We start from the raw sequence: 17,902 nt of genomic DNA, 5'->3' as shown, positions 1-17,902 counted from the left end.
TCTCTTGTTGTTGTATGTTGTCCACAAGTGAACAGGATTCAAATTTTGCCGTTGCTGCTTTTGTCCTAAGGCATTGAAGGGGTGGTGGGATAGCCTAGTGGTTAACTTAAAGCGCTCGCTCGTCACGCCGAAAATCTGGGTTCGATTCCCCACATGGGTACAGTATGTGAAGCTCATTTCTGGTGTCCCCCGCCGTGATATGGGTGGAATATTGTTAAAAGCGGCGTTAAACTATACTCACTCACTCTAATGCATTGAAAACGTCACAAACTGTGTAATTCAAACAAGAAAATTAGACGATTTACAAAAAAAAAAAAACCCACTGGATTACCCTATTATACCTACCTCGCTCGGCTCACCGAAGACCTGTATTCGATTCCACACATGGGCACCAGGTATGAAATCCATTTCTGATGTCTCCCGTCGTGATATAGCTGGCATGTTGCAAGGCGGAGTAAAACCAAACTCACCCAGTCACTTCGAGACGGTGAGAGATGATCCAGGAAGATCATTCTATGTAGAAACGGATGACCAAACAACATCCCGTTCCCAGGGAACAGCTCCCTTACATCATGATGTAATACATCAATGTGTAATACATCAGTGTGTAATACATCAGTGTGTAATACATCAATGTGTAATACATCAATGTGTAATACATCAGTGTGTAATACATCAGTGTGTAATACATCAATGTGTAATACATCAGTGTGTAATACATCAGTGTGTAATACATCAATGTGTAATACATCAATGTGTAATACATCAGTGTGTAATACATCAGTGTGTAATACATCAATGTGTAATACACCAGTGTGTAATACATCAGTGTGTAATACATCAATGTGTAATACATCAGTGTGTAATACATCAATGTGTAATACATCAATGTGTAATACATCAGTGTGTAATACATCAATGTGTAATACATCAATGTGTAATACATCAATGTGTAATACATCAATGTGTAATACATCAGTGTGTAATACATCAGTGTGTAATACATCTTGATCAGTAACAAATTTAGATCAATTCTACCATCGTAGTTTATATAGCCCTATCAGGGCTCAAGTGTGTTCGCTAGCTCAGATACACTGCCACATTCCACTCCGCGTGACTCACAATCAAACTTGTATCTTGTCAAGTAGCAAGTACGTTATGTCGATATTCATTTGTTGGGCATTGTTGTTACATTTATGAAGGGTCTAATCATGAATTGCATTGGTGCAATAGAACACTTGGTCCGCAAGCTGTGCAAATATTTATCCATTAATAAACTTACTAGTGAACATCAGTCACCTCTTACGAGAAGCATGGATCAGTGAACAGATATTCTATCCGTCTTCTTGCTTTCTTTTATATGCGTTGGTGCATTCCCGAGGAATTCATGCAACATGTTGCTGTGACCTAGATCATGTCGTGATCTGACTTATGCACAGGTCGTTCTGGCTGTTAGTATCTCGGTGGATGTATACTACTGATTGTGTTGGTAACATTTCGACCATAAGGACAATTTGTGGTGCAGCAATGTATTTTGCACATGGTTGATATCCTGTCGCCCTGAAAGGTGAACTGAAACTTGGGAAACCACGAAGGCGATTGCTATGAGTGAACACTACAAGCGACAAGGCACAGGACAAAGGAAATTTGATCTGGAAAGATCTAGTAGACTGTGTGAGTATACTGACACTGGTATCAGATGTATGTGGGGATGTTTTCAATTTTACATTGAAATCCGAAATGGTTTTGTTGTTGACACACGAAGTGAGTGTGAATACACTAGGCTGCCACATGCTAGTTATTGCTGAACTGACCCGTGAAGGCCCGGGGTAGAATAGGCCTTCAGGAACCCATGCTTGCCATAAAAGGCGACTATGCTTGTCTTAAAAGGCGACTAACGGGATCGAGTGGTCAGGCTCGCTGACTTGGTTGACAAATGTCATCGGTTCCCAATTGCACAGATCGATGCTCATGTTGTTGATTACTGTATTGTCTGGTCCGGACTCGATTATTTACAGACTGCCGCCATATGGCTGGAATATTGCTGAGTGCGACGTAAAACTAAACTCGCTCACTCACTCATTATTACTGAACTCGGTCTCAGTCCTGTTTGATATATTTCGCTTCATATGATACAAAGCAGTATCAACACCGCAGAATATGCATGCGCACACTGTGGGACACGATTAACTGCTCAGGAGAAATGGTATATTTATATTGACATAGATTTCACTACTAGATCATTAAATCGGTAGGTACGTCTCACACACAAATATATGTATGCTAAACTAGTGCCATTTCATTTTGATAACTTAATAAACAGCAATGAATGTATAAATGTACACAAGCACGCACACACTCACTGTCACACATGCGCGCACCCGCACACGCACACACACATCCTCATCTCACTCATATAAATACATGTACCACCTTTCGATGTCATGTCTGTCCACATGGATTTGATTACCAACATTTTCGAGCCATTATGGCCAATGTGCCAACAGTGAAGTGGGAATGCGTCTCCACATATTGGGTAATCCATAAAGGGGAGGACCAATAGTTGTCACCACTTTGGGATTCGATAATGACAATAGACACTTTCTACGGCAGGCAGTGATAACAAAAGTGACATATATAACGTACTAAAACAAATATATTGGTAATTCATATTAGTATTCATGGAGTATATATTATTGTATACTTGGGGAGCTACGAAGACATTCTAGGCATGTATCATTCATGTACATTGCCATAAAATATTAAGCAAACGTTGGATATATGACTACCACAAAATACCACAAGCGATTTCACGGTGTATTACCTCGATAAACTAGGTAGATCTACATTGGTAACAAAGATTTGATAGCTAACTTAGGCTGACAGTTGAGAGACAAAATATGAAAATTTTACATTCAGTTTAAATCACGTCACATTATGGCTTCCAACATTCATATACTCATTTTAGAACCACAGATATGTTAATAGAAACGTCTAAATACGATTCCCCACTATTCCATTTTTGGGATTGTGAATATGGCTATAATCAATCCTGAAGGAACATACCACTGAGGTAAGCGTTATAGCTGACGTCCTCAACAGGTCATTTCTTGTACCTTAGCAGGTGCTACATGTAATCACAGAGACTTTGCAACAACTCATAAAGTTTCTGTCGCAAATATCACACACGCTCAACTCTCACTGTAACCACGTTCCCTACCAGTGATACACGATATTGTGACCGCCATGTCGGATCGTAAATAATAGCGGATGGCAATCTTAAGTCTTATGACAGGGAGTAAAGATGCAAGAGTTGTTTCAGGCTGAAGGTTCGTTTTTCGTTTTCGTGTATCAATGAAATTTGATACATTTGAAGGTCATTTTTATTTATTTTTTTTCTTGTGTTGAGGCATTATTTTCAACAATAGAGAATAGGCGGAGCAAAGCTTAAAAATAAAAGTATATTTTTTTATAATTTTTATAGTATATGTATATAATCCCAAGAGTCATACCGACCTAGATCCGATCGACCCGGGCTTGACATTGCCACCTACGCGGAGGCGTGTCGGCCCGACCTGGTAGGAGTTGCCTCCCCTGACCATAGGAAACTTAGGTGCACATTATATAGAGTAAGAAAATCTGCTCACCTTTGACTCATAAATCGTCAAGATGGCCGGTCTGGCCGTTACTAGGACGTCTACCCTGTTAAGGGAATACAGAAGTAAGGGAAAATGACATTACTGGCACCAAGGAGCACAATGATAGTGGTACCCATAAGAGCAGCCTACATAACATTACTATAAGCACACTGACTCGACTACTCTCAACACATTCTTAACCACTCGTCTCTTTCCGAGACCTACATGAAGACTCGTACCCATCTCACACGCCATCATTGCCAAGAATCGTGGCAAACCATCAAATCGTACGTAGTAAAACACATTTCAAACCATGAAAATGGCGGAACCGTTGAACATTGAAGCTTCGCTAATGTATACAATGTATAATACAATTAAAACATAGGATGAAGAACTTCCAACACTGAAATATATCTGCAAATGGAATGACCGTATTGCTGTTTTGCCCACGGCATATAGGATATTCTAAGGGCCATGTTTGAAAATTGTTTAGTTATGTTTCCTTGACAATATTGCTAGAATTAATATTTTCATCTCCAAGCCCGTTTGCACTTACACAGGACCCAGTCGTAAGCATGGACCCGCGAGGGGTACAAGACGCCATCCGGCTTAGCGGAATGACACGAGTAGTTAAAACTCACCACAGAAATATAGACCTTGTCATTAACAGAGAGACAAATTCTGTGCTACTGCGAGGGGAAGTCGTTTACACCCATTTCCCTGAGTAGCAACGTTTCTGATATAAAACCTCACAAAAGTGGAAAGTTGTGTCCAGTGAGCCGCCCTCATTTTACTTTCTAAAGATACCGAGGAGGCGAATGCTAGTGAGGCCGAGATAGCCAGTAATTCGTGTGATTTCACACCACTAGTGGTCAGTAAGTTGGATTTACCGGCCTGATCACAGGCTACGCTGACAGTGCTCGTAATCCACTTAGAGAAAGAGGCTGTCGCAGTTTCTCTACCTGTCCTTGAGTAGGAAACAAACCACCTTCTCCACCAAGCACCAAGTCCATAGGGGTTTATTCCTGTCCATATACCACTTAAGGGCGCGCTCCGGACAAAGCAAGCAGTTCGAATCCTCTTTCTCAACGGTGTTGGAAAGAGAAGGGATTGTAACAGGAGCTAAATACTCATATGGTTTCTGAGTCTTAGCCCTGAACTTTGGCGGAGTTTCTAAGCTTGCCAAGTCGTCCTGTCAATGTAAACTTTGGAAGTCGACAGCTACTCACTGGGGCGACAAGCTGTGAGCCAAAGCCGTGAGAAAGGCTTGTAACTCTGCCGTCTCTATTGGCTTGCCGTCACGGGGCTTGCTAGACTAACAACTAGTTCATATTTTACTGAAGTTATGGAAACCTAGACTGGCCACATTTTCTAGACTTGCATGGGCTTTCTTGAATATATGTGCTTCAGGGTCTGTGCAACAGGGTGGGGCCTCTCTTTAAAGCTTCGAGGATTAAGAATACATCCCATTCGGGGATCCACCTGTTGTTACTTCCTCCAATCCACCCAGCACTGCCTGTGTGGCTGATATGGTCTGTCTAGTTTTAATTTTGGCCGACTTTTTATCTCATTTCTATTCCAAACGTCATATCTATGTCTGATTCACCAGGCTATTAGATCTGCATATCCACAGAATAAAGTGAACGTCCATAATATGAATGAAGCAAGATGTTATATACATTAACGACTGGGTGATACGGGTTAGAATTGGCCTTCAGCAACCTTTGATTGTCGTAACAGGTGACTCACGGGATTGTGTGGTCAGACTCACAGACTTGACTGACTTGGCAGATTGAGGCAGACCCGGCCTCCTTTCATATAGCTGGGAAATTACTTTATCACAAACTTCTGTTGCATTCGATTTAATTTACAAATTAAATTTCAGTTCAATAAACATGATGTCTTCAAAGGAGGACGAGCGTCCACGAGAAAGTAAGTAATCATTTATCAACAACCTTGGTGTCCTTTCCATGACCCCATAGGCTTGTCTTTAGAATCCCTCACCAAATAAGCACACGTGAAATCAAGCATGTTTTTATCTTCATGTTTCAGAATATTGTTGCAATTCACGACATGCCCCTATGCTTAACTGTGACGTTGCAATATTGGTGCGCAAATGTATTACAACCGCTCCCTCGACTGTTTGTTCCAACGGCGACCGAGGTCATATTTACCTCATACTAATTGTTATTAGTTTATAAGGTTTCACTGCAGTGTTGCTTGCATAACAGGTTATTTTTATGTTGTCATGAAGGTTACTTTCGTACATGTGATGATTTAGGGATCCTAAAGATGCTCCGTCATCAGTTCTCTTATTTACCGACATATCGAATATATAGCTGGCCTAAAACTAGTGAGTGAGTTCAGTTTTACGCCGCTTTTAGAAATATTCCAGCAAATATCACGGCGGTGGGGACACCAGAAAAAGGGCTTCACACATTGTACCAATGTGGGGGAACTGAACCCGGGTCTTCGGCGTGACGAGCAATTAACAATTTAACCACTAGGCTACCCCACCGCCCCTGGCGTAAAACTAATCTCACTCACTCTCATATGTTCATCATAATATTCACTTTCAGTTATGTTTTTCACCGAGATGTTTGTTTTGTTTTGTAAATAAGGTGGACCTAACATCCGTATGCAGGTATATGGAGTTCAAGGTGGCTCCGTTGTACATTCTACTGTCGCGGGATGCACATTTGGATCAAACGTTACTGGTCAGTTGAAAATGTTTCGCTTTATTTATATAGGTCAGATATCACTGACATATATTCACATCCATTAAAAATAAACTAAATGTAAACCACACAATATTAGTATTGCTATGATTTCAGTAAATCGCATTGAAAATGCAACGGTGAACCCGAACGACCTCAAAGTGGACTCACTTCAAGGTAATGACACAAGTAAACCTTATGATTTGAATATCAGTGTGGTTTGAATGTTGTTCAATAACGCCGCACCCATCAATATTTCAGTGATATGGCAGCGGTCTTTAAATAACTGATCAGGTGATCGAGTGAGTGAGTGAGTGAGTTTAGTTTTACGCCGCACCCAGCAATATTTCAGCGATATGGCAGCGGTCTGTAAATAATTGATCATGTGATCGAGTGAGGGAGTGAGTTTAGTTTTACGCCGCACTCAGCAATATTTCAGTGATATGGCAGCGGGCTGTAAATAACTGATGAGATGATCGAGTGAGTGAGTTTAGTTTTACGCCGCACCCAGCAATATTTCACTGATATCAGCGGGCTGTAAATAACTGATCAGGTGATCGACATCTTGATCATCGAAAATAGAATACAATGACATGCATAAAAGTCAACTTGCCTGTCCACCGAATCTCAATGTACAGTCTTACTTTTTCTGACAACTTTCACTGGTACAAAATGCACAGTATAAATATAGTATTGCTGTAATCCACATACCTTCAGAACCGCGCACCTGAGATATCATTCATCGCTTTGGCCGCTCACATAGTATTGTCGAACATGTATCCACTTTCTTCCGCTCAGTGACAAATAGTACCAATCCTTAGTATAGGATATAAACACAGTTAATATATAATTTGGATTTATAATGTGTATACGCTTTGAATAGTCAGAATATATATCCCCTTTAACTGGTTAAATGCTTTAAGTGCGTTGTACTCCGTTTCAGGACGCACAGAACGAGAAATCATCAACAAAACACATCACTGCATCAAGACGCATGCTCTCTCTAAAGTCGTGGAAAAATGTCAAGGAAACGGAAAATGTGTGACTATCACTGGCCTCCCGGGGGATGGAAAGACAACTTTAGCCTACATGGCATTGGGAGCACTTACAAGACAAGCCAAAGTATTTGCAGTGCATTCCAAAAGTGACTATTTCTCCATTACGAGTGCAGGAATCTCGCAGGTTATATACATCCTGATAGATAATATTTTCGGATTATCCGTATTTGACAAGAACAGGCTTAGGTACTGGAGAGACGTTCTGGAAGATGTCTTCACTGATCGAACAACAGACAGAGTCTATTTGGATTTTAGATGCATCAAACTTCTTCTCGTTTGCAGGAAAAATGTGATGAACGAGGCCCTAAACTACTTAGATAAATTTGAGACCCTGGTGAATTGTGAAGATAGCCTCATTGATCTAAGTTCTCCGTCTTACAAACTGTCATTTGAAGAAAAAGTACAGATCTTTGAAGTTTACAGTAAAAAACGGATTGATGAAGAAACAAGGGACAGGGTCTGCTCTTTGTCCACTTCACATGGTTTCCCGAACTGCTGCGAAATGTTTTTCAACATAATGAATAAACCTAATTTGAAAGCGACAGAGTTTTTTACTGATCCAGTTAGCTTTTTGATGAGATCTACAAAAGCACTCATTGCTGAAAAAGTTTCATACAGGCTTCTATTTGAGGAAATAATCCAAATGGATGGAGAGCTGGACCTAAGCACAATCCGTCAGAAGAAGCCACTTTTGACAGACGAAGTGAGGAGGGAGGCAATCCGTGAACTAAAAGGAAGTGTCATTGAGGAACACCGTAACATTGTAGTATTCAAGTACCCAGCTATACGGGCCCATGTTACCACTCTGCTGGATACGATGAGAATGAGAGACAAACTCAAGAAGCACTGAACGTTACACTTCACTTGGTAATGATATACGCACAGGAAGTGTCTACAGACATATACTAGGCACCCCAAAGCAGATGTTAATAGAGCAGATGTTGAAGCTCCAGTTTGCACGACAGAAGCTAAGGATATCCTTAGCACTACAACTTATTGAACGCTCCAGTGAAGCAGACCTATAATACTTTCAGATAGTTTGTCCTGTGTGCAGGCAACTAACAATCACCAAACTGATCATATCTTTTCCATAGAATTATTGCAGTGCCATTTAGATTTACCCGTCCCTGGCAGTGACGTCACTTTTTGTTGGCTACTGAATCACATTGGTAATTTGGGAACTTTAAAGGCATATTCCGCAGCTAAGTCTGCTCTTGAGAAGTCAGTGTGAAGCCGTCAGTTTGACCTGTCCGAAAACCTGCTATTTCCCAATATATCATAAACAATATATATCCCAATATATTATGGTTAACACCCATAAAGATCCGGGTTAGATTTGGTCTTCCGTACACTATGCGTATTGTAAGAGGCGACTAATGGGATCGGGTGATCATGGGTCTGTTATATATGATACGAGTAAAAGCATCCCTTTTGTATAATATATTTCAGAAAACTGTAACCTGTTCCTTTAGATTATAAAATGTTGAAACATCATGTGTTCCAAGATGCATTCACATTCATCACATGGTATAACTTCCATTACTCCATGGTATAACTTCCATTACTCCATGGTATAACTTCCATTACTCCATGGTATAACTTCCATTACTCCATGGTATAACTTCCATTACTCCATGGTATAACTTTCATTACTCCATGGTATAACTTTCATTACTCCATGGTATAACTTCCATTACTCCATGGTATAACTTTCATTACTCCATGGTATAACTTCCATTACTCCATGGTATAACTTCCATTACTCCATGGTATAACTTTCATTACTCCATGGTATAACTTCCATTACTCCATGGTATAACTTCCATTACTCCATGGTATAACTTCCATTACTCCATGGTATAACTTCCATTACTCCATGGTATAACTTTCATTACTCCATGGTATAACTTTCATTACTCCATGGTATAACTTTCATTACTCCATGGTATAACTTTCATTACTCCATGGTATAACTTCCATTACTCCATGGTATAACTTTCATTACTCCATGGTATAACTTCCATTACTCCATGGTATAACTTTCATTACTCCATGGTATAACTTCCATTACTCCATGGTATAACTTTCATTACTCCATGGTATAACTTCCATTACTCCATGGTATAACTTCCATTACTCCATGGTATAACTTTCATTACTCCATGGTATAACTTCCATTACTCCATGGTATAACTTCCATTACTCCATGGTATAACTTTCATTACTCCATGGTATAACTTCCATTACTCCATGGTATAACTTCCATTACTCCATGGTATAACTTCCATTACTCCATAGACTCCATATGAGCACCAGTATGCAAAGGTGTACTGGTTGCAAGTCTAATTAGTCAATCGGTCACAAAGCTATTTCTTATCTCAAAAATATACGTTTCGCAGTGAATTTGAAGATGTGATGTTTCTTGATACCAATGCCTGTACAAAGTTTCCACATTGAAGTATAAAGATTTATTTCTTGGGAATTTCCTCAAAGTTCTTGTGTCATGGATTAATGCCTTTACTTCTATAGGAGAATAATGAAAAGTTGCAATAACTGAATGAATTAAAGATAAAGTCACGCACGAAAATGTTTAAGGGCAAGTTTACACGAAATTTAACATTTCTGTCTTGCACTTTTTCTGCACAAAAAGTGTTTGTCAAGCAGTCTCATAACCAAAACAGTACAGACATCTTAAGTACTTTATTTACATTTTGCATTTTGTCATTTCATATTTTGCGCTTTTACCGAGATTGTGATGTCCCAAATAATCTCACCATGGCTTATGTCCCTTGCAAATGACGTCACTGGTGATCCAGATATAAACGAATGACGCCATTATCTAAGAAGTCAGCGAACTCACGTCATCCTTTAAAACACTCATGACGTTATAGATGATTCAGGTCGCCCATAACATGTAAGACCATGCTTTTTTATAGTTTTCCTTTTTTGGTCGTTTTTTAATTGGTAAGATGGGATAATGGAAATTGGCCGCTGGGACGAGGTAAATAGTTTTGGCGGCAGTTCTGGATCGACATAACCGTTACCGTAGGAAGACGATTTGGTACAAATATAATTCATGGTCATTTCCCAATGTCCCATATATTCTTTAAAAACTGAATCAAGCCCAATTATGACGAAATATATGTCACTAAAATCAGTAAGAGATTCCACATGTGCTTGAAAATGTTTCGCTATAACTTTCGTGCGGTTGGAGCCCCAAATACTACAGTCGACCCGAAGAAACGGTTCTCTGTAAATACACCGGTACATCATAAACCACCTGTCTCGTTTTGGTTTCCCTTTTGTGGAATTACGCGGGCATGCATAAGGCTCTACTTGTCAGTAGTGTGTGCCGTGGAAGTTGTTCTGTATTCTCACTGGCTGACAAGATGCCATTCCAGGTATATGGCCGAGCACAATAACTATCTACATAAGCTAAAGGTAGTATTTATTAATTCACCAGTTTTCAGGTCATGAGGTATCAACGTCGTGACGTTATCTCAGACTCAGATCTTGTATGGAGACTTCATAATTCATTAACGAGAACGTGGATGCTATTTTTTCGACGAAATAATTCCTTGCAAAAGTGTAATTTTTGTAGCAGACAATATTTATATTTCCCCGCCTGAACCATAACTATTTTAAAAGATCCCAGACTCTCTTCAGTCACCCGATTGACACAAAAGGAACTGCTTTATCTGTGACATATTTCCAACTTACATTTGGTAACAACAGATGTTTTGAACAGTACACGAGCACTTCCGTTTTGATAGCTAACTGACGTAATGTGTTAGCGAGTTCAGGGTTATTCGAATAAATGGTACAGATACTCGAATTTATTCGAAAAGAACTGCTGAATGCCTCAGGGTAAACTTAGTATATACCAATTTGCAATGGACACGTTTTACTGACAAAAGGGGAATGACTTGTACATTTTAAGCCACGAGGATAAATTGTTTCAAAGGCATTTAGAAGTTGGAGGAATCAAACTAAAAATGCGTTATGGTTGTATAATAAAGAAGTTGAATCATAAAGCATTTTTAGTTTCACGAGGATAAAACTATCTAATACTTCATTCAACTTCAAGTCTTTGAATGTCATTTAGAAGTGAAGATACATAAGAATGAAGATTTTTATGGATATCAACTTCTTTATGTGAGAACACAACGTTTCGGAGTTAATGCTTACTCCTTCATCATCACCTGATGAAGGAGTAAGCATTAACTCCGAAACGTTGTGTTCTCACATAAAGAAGTTGATATCCATAAAAATCTTCATTCTTATTCATTCAACTTGTTTTGCTTACATTTATTGCGCAAATTATATAAATGTCAAAGCCAGCGTGCATAAGACAGGCTATATTCTTCTGTATTGTTGTTTTCAGTAAATGAAATCGTGTGTATAAAAACCCCCAACAACGACTGCGATAAAGAATCACTTCAAGGTAAGACCAACGAATTAATCAAGAAATGTGGAGAATCGCGTGTACGGCAGACAGACAAGTAGAACATTACTGTCCTGTTCATGTCAGACAACAAATCGCGTCAAAACAATGTGCTTTATTAGATTTGTCAAAGCCAATTCGTACGGGAATGAATATTTATTTTTGAATACCTTATTCACTATTTATATTCGTTATATGGAAATAGTTCATTTGTCAATATCTACGAACAGTAAATGGTACTTGAAATACGATATTAGTGCAACGAGGTTTTTTTTGTTTTGTTTTTTTTATACTCAACAACTTAGAAATTAGTTCAAAATCTTGTTTTAGCCCGCACGCTGTATGAAATATCCAACAAAACACGCCATTGCGTAACGACACGGTCTCTGACTAAAGTTCTCAGAAAATGCCAAGGACAACAGAAATGCGTGACTATTACTGGAGCCCCGGGTGATGGCAAGACAACTTTGGCCTACATGACACTGAGAGAACTTCAGCAAAATTGTGACCATGACGTCTTTGCAATAAAATCTGTCAAGGAATATTACACCATCACCTCTGTTAAAAGTCCCAAAGATACCTACATCATGATAAATGATGTGTTCGGGATGTGTGTGTTTCAGAAGGACAGTTATGACAAGTGGAGACCTGTTTTGGAAGATGTCATGTTTGATAAGTCACTATGGCATATAAAACTTCTTCTTGTTAGCAGAATCAATGTACTCCAAGAGGCAAAAGCTTACTTACATAAATTTGAGGCCCAAGTGAGTGCAGAAGATTGTCTTTTTGATCTAAATTCCCCATCGCACAAGTTGTCATTTGACGAAAAGGTACAGATCTTTGATGTTTACAACACACAGCAGCTAGTTGATGAGGATACAAGGGACACAGTATGTAAGTTATCATCCTTGCATGGATTTCCAAACTGCTGCTCAATGTTTTTCAGTATAAATCAAAAGTCGTGTGACCCGACACGTTTTTTCAAAAGTCCAATTGGGGCGTTGAAGGGATCTACAAGAGTACTCATCGCTGAAAACGATTCATACAAGAAGTTATTTATGGAAATTATCCAAATGGACGGAGTGCTGGACCTTAACACAATTCGTCAAACAAAAACACTTTTGACAGATGAAGAGAGGAAGAGGGCAGTGAATAACCTAAAGGGAAGTTTCATTGAAGAAGAATATGAGAGTGTTGTCTTTAAGCATCCCTCGATATTTGAAACTGTTTCCTTTGTCATAGGGACTATTGACCCCCTCTTTGTCATAGAGCGTTGTAGCATGGCATTTTGGATTCATCATGTACGATTAAAGCCTGCTTGTGGTACAAATGTCGTCGATAGCCAGCAACACCTGATACAGATCGGAAGAGAATACATTTCAGAGATCACACAACGTGTTGCAAAGGAACTGATGCGAGGCAACTTGGGAAAAACACTAAGGCATGATGTATTCAATGATAATGACTTTGTTGAACGTATTTTTCAGTTCATCAAAGACCGCCACAACTGGAAAGAACTATTATTCTCTCACCATGGAAAAGACCTGCCATCACACCTTGAAGAGAACCGTCCAGCAACGTCTCTTCAAAGAGCACGTTTGGGAGGGGGTTCTGAAACACTGATTGACAAAAGATCCTTCCTGTTCCTCTGCACCAGTAGTACATCCAAGCATCTGCTGAGCCTAATCCATAAAGCATTTCCTCTTCCCAAATTTGCAGTTGAGAATCTGTTATTTGGAGCATGCCAGAACAATGCAACGAGTTGCGTTTCTTTCATTTTTACTACCTTTCCAAATGTTAATGTCAACCTCGTGGATGCAGAGGGAGATACACCTTTCATTGTGTCCTCTGTTAAAGGAAACATCATCATCTTGGACCTCCTGATGAAGCATGGTGCCAATCCTAATGTTGTCAATCGACGAAATTTGACGCCTCTTCATTATCTCTGCGCCGCAGGACATTTGAAGGGAGTAGAAATGATAATCACAAAGATCCAGGACATCAACAAAGTGGGTGGACATAATGAAAACACAGCACTGCATGAAGCAGCCAAGCATCGGTCAGATCGTAGCCTCGCCTGTGTGCAGATGCTTATAGAGGGGAACGCTGAAATTAACCTGAAAAATAGCATTGGTGCCACGCCAATGCATGAAGCTGCTAAGGCAGCTAACGGTGAGACAGTAAAGTACCTTCTCGAAGCAGGGGCTTATCCTCATTCAGAAGACAACACAAAGACAAGCCCATTGATGAGCGCTTGTCACAGTGGAAGCTTTGATATAGTTGAAGTCCTCCTGAACAAAAAGGCAGATATAGATAAACAGGATGTGCATGGATATACCGCTCTCCACCTTGCCTCAAAATCTGGCTACAAGGATATTGTGTTCATTCTGCTACAAAGAGGTGCAAATATGAATATTTTGAACAAAGACCAGAAAACAGCATTTCATGTTGCTTGTGAAAACGGACATGGGGATATTGTACAAATATTTATAGAGTTTGGTGTCGACATTCACCACAGGAATTATAACACATCACCTTTTCATTTAGCTTGCTATAATGGACATGTGGATGTCGTGCGCACACTTATTGATGCGGGAGTGGACATAGAAGACAAAGACAGGGGCAAAACGCCTTTGGTCATTGCTTGTGAAGGAAGGCGGTTAAGCCTTCTTGAGTTCCTCGCTGACAGAAATGCAAATATGAAAGTTTTAGATTCAGATCTAAATACCCTTCTTCACAGGGTTGCATTGCATGCACATGGTGGTCATAGAGATGTCGCAGAAATCCTTCTGAATCACGGTATGGATGTAAATGTAAGAAATCGTCATGACAAAACACCTTTGCACCTTGCTTGCGAAAGTGGACACGTTGATTTAGCTAGATTATTTATATCAAGAAAAGCAACTGTACAGTGTGACAGAAACAATGAGACTCCGTTGCACGAAGCATGTTATCCTGTTCACAACACAATTGTCCCAAAGAGAAAACAAGATATTACCCTCATCTTGATTCAGACTGGGACCTGTGTAAATACCCAAGACAAAAATGGACAGACTCCTCTGCATTATGCCTGTAAAAGTGGCTATCATTTCGCAGAAATACCAGATTCACAAAAATTTCTCAGGGTGTTTCACAATGCTCAACTGCATAAGGTTATGTATCTTCTTCAACATGACGCCAACATAAACATGCAAGACAATTCAGGACGCACGCCTCTTCATATAGCATGTGATCCACCAGAGCTTGCGTTCTTTTTGGGTGACCATGCAGAGTACAAGGAACGATATTACACTTTGAGGGCAGAGCTCGTAAATGCTTTGATTAAAAGTGGAGCCGATGCAAACATCTTTGATAAGAACAACATACCAGCACTTCATGGTCATTTTGAACGAAACCTTGGCGGTATGTATTCTCAGCATGCATAGCCGCTAAATGATTCTGGAATTTCTGGTGCCCTTGGTGTTCTGAACACTGATATTGAAGCCTATACAATTTCCATATTGCACCTTTCATATTCATTTTAACTTGAGTTTGTGTTCTGAGGATATTAGCATTACAAGACGCAACACAATGTACTTCTGCATATTTTACTAGTATGTCATCTTGTTTAAAATGTTTGTTTTTGATGTCCTTCAGTTCTACTTGGCCACAAAAATATGTTCAGTTTGTAACTTGTTTGAAAATCTATATCACAAACAACACTGAGGTGTTTGAACTTAAACGACCGGCGACGGTCCAGGTTATGTATGGTTAGCATGCATCATATACTATTTTCCTGTATTTGTACGATACACTGTGTATCATATACTATTTTCCTGTATTTGTACCATACACTATGTATCATATACTGTTTTCCTGTATTTGTACCATACACTATGTACCATATACTATTTGCCTGTATTTGTACCAAACATTATGTATCACATACTATTTGTCTGTATTTGTACCATACACTATGTATCATATACTATTCGCCTGTATTTGTACCATACACTATGTATCATATAATATTTGCCTGCATTTGTACCAGGAACTATGTATTACATACCATTTCCCTGTATTTGTACCATAAACTATGTATTGTATACTATTTACCTGTATTTGTACCATAAACTATGTATTGTATACTATTTACCTGTATTTGTACCATAAACTATGTATTGTATACTATTTACCTGTATTTGTACCATAAACTATGTTTTATATACTATTTACCTGTATTTGTACCATAAACTATGTATCATATACTATTCGCCTGTATTTGTACCATACACTATGTATCATATACTATTTGTACCATAGGCTATGTATTTGTTCATATCTGCCTTTGTTTGTACCATACACTATGTATCATATACTATTTGCCTGCATTTGTACCATAAACTATGCATTATATACAATTATTTGCCTGTTTGGAGATCTGGGCCTTTGAGATCGCCTCAGTTGTTTTATATTTTAGACCCATGCATATAGATTCAGAGTGACAAAAAATTCTCCATGAGGCTGTATGACAAAAGGGATGATTTCAACTTTTCAATCGTTTTATCACGATTTCAAAGAGCGTCATAACACTCTTGTTCAGAAGTTGTTTTATCGAGTTTGCAAAATTCAAGGCCTCAGTAAAGCTTTCAAGGGGTTTTATGGAAGACACTGAAAGTTCATGCATCAGTGACAAAAATGATGTCCTATGTAATTTTCTGTTTTGAATTATACCACACTTTCCTAAATGCTATACGTAGGATATATGTCTAATGATGATACGAGCATTATTAGTAATTAGTGAGGTAAATTACGTCACTCTGAACAATGATTTCTTCAAGGAATACAGTTAAAGACTTCTACATACAACTATCTTGGTATACTCTTACACGTATGTCATGGACTCAATGTACAGACACTATCGGCCAAAGCAAACAAGGCATTATTTTCTATTAATAAGTTAATCTACATGTATCCAAATATTCTGGTTAATATTCTTTTTAAGCTCTTTGATACAACAAACCAATTTTACTTTATGGTGCTTAAGTGTGGGCTTATCAAGAACGACAGTTAATTAACAAATTTCATACTAATTTCTGTAAATATGTTCTTGGTGTGGGTAAACATGTTTCTAGCAATGCGATATTAGCAGGTTGTGGTAGATATTGTATAAGTGTTCCTCAAATGGGACTGAGATTTTATACCGATGTTGACAACTTACAGGAATGGTCAGATGCCGGTTTAGAAGATAGGTATCCAAAACAATGTTATATTTTGATGAAAACTCTCGACTCAGCTGGTAGATATACATGGGCATCATATGTAAAACGTTTGTTTAGCACCAACGAGTTTGATTTTGTGTGGTTGGTATTACTTATCATTCTATATCCATGTTTAAACAGAGGCTTATTGATGTAAGGAGGCAAAACATACTGAGTAGAATTATGAATCATTGCATTCCGCTCACTACAAGTACATTAAATCACTATTAGATGTAGAGTTTATTTTTCTAATGTACATTTTACAGAATGTAGACGATATTCATGTTTACTTTGACTTCATCACCTGTGCCTAAGGCTTCTTTGTAATGAAAGGCATAAAGATGACGACAATAATGCCGCAGCAATGTGTAAAATGTGTAACATTAACATCCCAGAGGATGAATTAATTTTTTTTGTGACGCATATGTAGTGTTAAGAAGTATTGTTTTAAACAAAGTTTGATCAAAGTCCAAATACCATTACATTTTTAAAATACTAATGCAGTGTAACGATACCATTATTCTTCATAAAACTGTGCAGTTTATTAAGTAAGCCCTCCTGGTCAGATCAGTTGTGTGTAAATACTGTATAACCTTGTATACTGCCTTGTCTAAATGAAACTTTAGATTGTACCTGGGCCGATGGCTTAATGAAAATAAACTCGTTCATTCATTCATTCATTCATTCATTCAGATCACTTTACCAACACAAAAATCTGTAATAAACAAATAGAGGTGCTTCAAGCAAAAGATGAGTTTGCTTACTTCAGCAATGTTGCAGCTTTTTGCAGAAAACAAACACAAGA

General features: G+C 38.7%; 1 protein-coding gene across 2 annotated transcripts; it reads left to right on the top strand.

Moving 5' to 3' along the window:
* The first annotated feature begins 1,387 nt into the window (after positions 1-1,387).
* On the top strand, positions 1,388-15,992 carry LOC137287260 (uncharacterized). 2 transcript variants are annotated; one of them, XM_067819493.1, is made up of 5 exons: positions 1,388-1,674; positions 5,524-5,570; positions 6,260-6,355; positions 6,473-6,532; positions 7,299-9,925. In XM_067819493.1, exons 2-5 carry the CDS (start codon positions 5,534-5,536, stop codon positions 8,261-8,263), a joined length of 1,158 nt encoding a protein of 385 aa, XP_067675594.1. In that variant the 5' UTR covers positions 1,388-1,674; positions 5,524-5,533; the 3' UTR covers positions 8,264-9,925. The 2 variants fall into 2 exon arrangements, with proteins under 2 accessions (XP_067675594.1, XP_067675592.1); XM_067819491.1 differs by lacking the exons at positions 6,473-6,532; positions 7,299-9,925 and adding exons at positions 11,798-11,857; positions 12,188-15,992 and having other exon boundaries at positions 1,489-1,674.
* The last annotated feature ends 1,910 nt before the right edge of the window (positions 15,993-17,902 follow it).

This window comes from Haliotis asinina, chromosome 6 (assembly GCF_037392515.1).
Source record: "Haliotis asinina isolate JCU_RB_2024 chromosome 6, JCU_Hal_asi_v2, whole genome shotgun sequence".
NCBI classification, from domain to species: domain Eukaryota; kingdom Metazoa; phylum Mollusca; class Gastropoda; order Lepetellida; family Haliotidae; genus Haliotis; species Haliotis asinina.
Note: the sequence above shows the minus strand (reverse complement) of the source record. Positions and strands in the feature narration are given on the sequence as shown.

Coding starts and splice junctions, on each gene's coding strand:
- LOC137287260 (XM_067819491.1), top strand. CDS start 5,534: ATGATGTCTTCAAAGGAGGACGAGCGTCCACGAGAAA. Junction 6,356..11,797: donor ATTTGGATCAAACGTTACTG/GTCAGTTGAAAA, acceptor TGTTGTTTTCAG/TAAATGAAATCGTGTGTATA. Junction 11,858..12,187: donor CGATAAAGAATCACTTCAAG/GTAAGACCAACG, acceptor ATCTTGTTTTAG/CCCGCACGCTGTATGAAATA.